At 42.5% G+C, this 4,876-nt stretch overlaps 1 protein-coding gene across 1 annotated transcript; it reads left to right on the top strand.

Moving 5' to 3' along the window:
* Nucleotides 1–2,435: 2,435 nt before the first annotated feature.
* LOC140236290 (uncharacterized) lies at nucleotides 2,436–4,646 on the top strand. The gene has a single exon (XM_072316245.1). It carries the CDS (start codon nucleotides 2,436–2,438, stop codon nucleotides 4,644–4,646), a length of 2,211 nt encoding a protein of 736 aa, XP_072172346.1.
* The last annotated feature ends 230 nt before the right edge of the window (nucleotides 4,647–4,876 follow it).

Genomic DNA, 4,876 nt, shown 5'->3' with positions numbered 1-4,876 from the left:
GTGCTTTAAAACTTGTACAAGGTAGTCTGAGTCTGTGCCTCTGAAACTACACTCGATCGAAAAGCGTGCTTGGAAGAGTCTACTAATTTGTAGGTGAACTATGTCTTATCTTAACATCTCTTCCCATCAGTGCTCAAAATTACACAATAATTTGCAAATAGGTATATCTGAAATTAACTTTTTACGAAAATTTTCTGTTTTTAATCTAATTTAGACCTGTACATATGTGAAAAAAAAATCTTTTTCTCCTATTATATACCTCATAATATAATAGAGATGTCCATGAGGTTTCCTAGCAACGCTGTGGCTGTTCCTTCCTGAACCTATATACTGCAGTGGAATATTGCGGATATACATTTATGTTCATCTAAATAATCCAATTTTTCGAGAATCTCATATGGAAATGGTAAAAAACTTTTAATTTCTAAAACGGCGTAAAGTTAGATAAAGAACTAGTTGCAAATCATATAGGTGAATATGTTAAAACATCAAACATAATTATGCACGTGCAGGGGGAACGTTTACTGAAACCAACAGCCAATCAATTAGAGACGGCACGATGATCGTAAAAACTTTACTTGTTGGTGCTGTGGATGTGTTCTGCTCGATAACAATGTGTCTATATCTGCTATTAAGTGATCTAGAATATTGATTTTGAGAATGTAGAAGAATTAATGGTGCTGCCTTTCAAAGAGATTTCTTTGGTAAGTTATGATGCGTTTGTCTTAATAAATTGTTGTTGAACTGTGCCCGAATTTTATGATAAACAACTCTACTACTGTGACGATTAAGTTTTTCCTTTCTCTGTGGTCCCACATGTTGGCTTTTTTGTTATGTCGACTGCTGCGACGGAACCATTCCAAGTCGATTGATTTAAGTTATGGGTATGTATGTCCTATATATGTTGTTCACATGATGATTAACAACAAGTTGAACATTGTTGCATCCCTTCCATATTTCTTTGGCTAAACTGGGCATAGAACCTATAAAATTTGGATAATTGTAGAGCTACAATGCAATGCATGCATGCAGTTAACAGGTTAACGTAATTATTCAACCGCAGCAGCGACCCCATACGGACAAATACGTTACTGTGTTACAGCGCCCCGCGACGGGGTTAGCATGCAGTGTGATGCGATGTTCAGCTCCGCTGCAAACTGCAGTGCAGTTCAAAGTTTTATATGCAGTGCCATCCAGTGGCTGAGTGGGCGTGGAAATGTGGTGCACATTTAAACTTAAAGCTTATTAATATTCAGAGCTACCAAGTCTCATGCATTCTGCATGAGACTGGCCCATGAGATTTACGCATTTACTAATTAGGGGCCATCTCACGATCTCACACATTTTTTTCACGCATCAGGCGAAGTCTGCAACTTCGGCCTATAAATAAATGAGCATAGCTCAAAAGACTAAAGTGATAGTTCATTAGTTGCAAATGAAGGTATATTTTCCTTTTGTCTTATAGTCACTTAAGTATGCACCTAATTGCACCATTAAGAGCTAAAAATTGAAAAAGCTCCCTACCGTGGGACTCAGGCCACAGGGAGGAAAAACCCCTCCCACACCCTCGCTCGCATGCATATTCGCATGCTGAGATGCCGAGTCATGAATATCTCGCTCATAAAATTTTTTTGAACTTGGCATCCCTGAATATTGTCAGTTCTTTGCTCGCTTTGATGTTGCGATGATTATTGTATCTTGTTGCTAGTTTAAAGGGACTGTACAGTACTGGTTAAGGTAGGGATTCATGTTTTGAACATTCCTAAGTGAGATAATAAAAAGCCTCTTATGAAATATGAAAGAGCATGTAATTCTAAGTAGGATATTCAATGTTTATTTGATGAAAATTGGTTTTCAAATGGCTGAGATATATCCAAAAAAGTGATAGTAATAAAAGGCGACATGCCAAGACTTTATTAGGATCTCTTTGTTTCACCTTGTTTTTGGATATCTCAGCCATTTCAAAACCCGATTTTCATCGAATAAACTTTTGATATCCCTTAGAACTGCATGCTCTTTGACATCTCATAGAGTGGTTTCTGAATATATGGTATCTCGCAAAACATTGAAAGCTAAATCTACACCTCAACCAGAACTGTACGCACCCTTTAAGCATGTTAGCTGCAAAGAACATACACTTTATCCAGTTGTACTGTACTACTGTAGGCATGATCATATTTACTGATTTACAGTATTTATGTCAGAGAACTTGCTTCTCAGTGGGTTACCCCAATGTGTATCCAATAACCCACACCAGATGAACATGTTTCAGTGGACAGATATTTGATGTGATTACCTCAAATCAATGTTTACCGTGAAATACTTATTGTTCCACTTAATAGGTACCTCTTCTTAAAAGCTGCAAATTAATATCGAGACATTCTTTTATCACGTTATCAACCCTTCAGGGCAAACTATGACACTACCAAACCAAGATGTCACAATTCAAGGCCAAATACCAAGCCCTGCAGATCCTGCAGCGAATGGCGGCAGGGGACATCTCACCAACCAGGGCATCCAGGCAGAGTTTGTCACCACGGAAACCAGGCATCAAGACATCAGATGACATCCTGAAGGAGAAGTATGCTGAGCTGGCGGAGCTGATGGCTGTCCAGCAGCTTGAGAAGCAGGCAGTGTCTGCACTCAAGAAGCTGTGTGTCAATCAAGGAAAGGATGAGAGAGCATCCCGCAGGAGAACAAGAAATGGTGAGAAGGGACGTCGGAGGAAGGGAAGAGCAGATAGGGACAGAGATGATATGCAAAGACAGCGTCCTCAATCAGCATCTTCTGTCTCATCCCAGGCTTCTCACTCCTCGGCAAGGTCATCATCCTCAGGTGCATCCCACTCATCAAGACATTCGTCAAATTCGAATGCATCAAGGTCGTCTTCAAGATCTAATGCATCCAGTGCTTCAAAATCATCCACCAAGTCATCCTCACCGCCAAAGCCTATCGAAAGGACTTTTGTCACCATCATTGAGGAGGAGGAGGAAGAGGAGATTGTTAACCAAGATGAGATTAAGGAACGACAGGTGGTTATGTTTGATGCAGAAATTGCCAGGGATAATGAAGAAGAAGCCGAACGTAAGAAAGAGTCAACAAAGAGGACAAGGAGAGTTTCATTTGTGCTTGAAGCACAGGATGCGAGCAGTGAAGAGGAAGTAGACGATGTCTTTGATGGAGAGGACAGAAATGATTTGCAAGAAGACAGAATAAGTCATGACGACTCTGAAATAGAATCGAAAGGTGGTGAGAGTAGCAACAGAACGCCAAGGTACATTGAAATCGAGAATAGCATTCTGCGAGATATTTTGAGCCCACGATCTCCTCAGCATAGGTCATTTTCTACTGGGGAACAGTCAAGTAGAAAAAGTAGATCCAAGTCTCCGAGGAGAAAGAAGAGATCCTCGTCGTCACCCAGAAGGGCTTGGGAATCAGGTGACAGTCTTCAACTGCCCCCTCGTCCAAAGAGAGAGGTCAGTCCCTCAGATCACAGACTGAGTAATACTGATAATCCTGAAATCAAGAAGTGGCTGAGACACAAGAATGCTTTGATACGGAGACAACGCAGAGCTGAGCGGATCAAAGAGCAGGAAGAGGAGCGGGCCGCCAGGGCTGCTGCCAGTCAGAGGGAGGAAAAAGTCATCGAAGCTGAAAAATCGTACAGCACTTGGTCCATCCAAAAACAGAGCCAACTGCAGAAGAGAAGAAGGGAAGAAAAAATAAAAGCAAGGGAGGAGAGGAAGCAGGAGGAAGAGGAGAGGCAGAGACGAGAACAAATCTTCAAGGAGAGGCAGCGGATGTCTGTTAGTGCATTTGGTGAGAAAGTGCCAGCACCGGGTGTGGAGAAAAAGAAGAGAAAGAAGAGGTCCAAGCAGAAAGATGGCCAGGGTAAGAAGGTCCCAGCTGATAAAGATGGTGGAGATAAGAAAAGTGATGAGAAAGACAGTGGCAAAACATTTTCTGGCCAGAGAGCCCGTACGTCACAGAACCCCCTCAAGGGGATGAGCTATGACGAGTGGCTGAGGCAGAAACTGATCCAAGAGGAGCGGACAAAGAGGCAGCCAAAACCTGAGCAGGATGCTGAGGCAGAACTCTCCGACGTCATCCCAAAGATTGCCAAAGATAGAATCAATCGTGCCAAAGAGGGTAAGGGAAAGAGAGTGGACAGTGGGCTGAAGCACAGAAGGGAGGAGCTGCCAGAATGTGATCAGCCTCCAGAACCGAAGGCAAGGCCGTATGAGTGGGTTGCAGGCTCCATGGGTTCTATGCCAGGCTCTCCCCGAAAGGAGAATCACGGTGGAAGGCATAGGCCTCCCAGGAAATCAACTGCCAGAGACAAATTTCCTGGGTCTTCGCCAACTTCAGATTCTACTAACTCTCGGCACTCCCGCGTGTTCAAGCCACCATTTGCACGTCCAGAACCACAGGGCAGCGAAAGCAATGACGATCATTCTGAGCAGAGTGCCAAAGGTCAAGCTTATAAACAGAAGTCCAGTAAGAAAGAAGGAAGTGTGAGTAGTGGTAACAAGGATAAAGTTGACTTACCTAATGCTGTTGTTAAGTACACAGGTTCAGGCAATCAGAACAACAATGTAGTTGATGAAGATGATTCGCATATCTTCATGACAGAATTTAGTAAGTAAAAATTTTCTTGCGCTGCCCCAAAATGCGTAGTGTGACAGACATCGTTGTTCAATACACATACTACCTTGCAAATAGATCAAAGACAAACAGACTGAAATTGCTTCTCCCCCCCCCCCCCCACCCAAAAAACAAAAAAAATCATGTGGCAACTGATTAAAAATTGTAATTTGTCTAGTTACCACTGGATACTATACACCCTGAGTGTGAGGTTAGCAGGCTCTTACTGCCC

The sequence above is a fragment of the Diadema setosum genome, chromosome 12 (assembly GCF_964275005.1).
Source record: "Diadema setosum chromosome 12, eeDiaSeto1, whole genome shotgun sequence".
In the NCBI taxonomy this organism is placed as follows: Eukaryota; Metazoa; Echinodermata; class Echinoidea; order Diadematoida; family Diadematidae; genus Diadema; species Diadema setosum.
Note: the sequence above shows the minus strand (reverse complement) of the source record. Positions and strands in the feature narration are given on the sequence as shown.

Coding starts and splice junctions, on each gene's coding strand:
- LOC140236290 (XM_072316245.1), top strand. CDS start 2,436: ATGTCACAATTCAAGGCCAAATACCAAGCCCTGCAGATCCTGCAGCGA.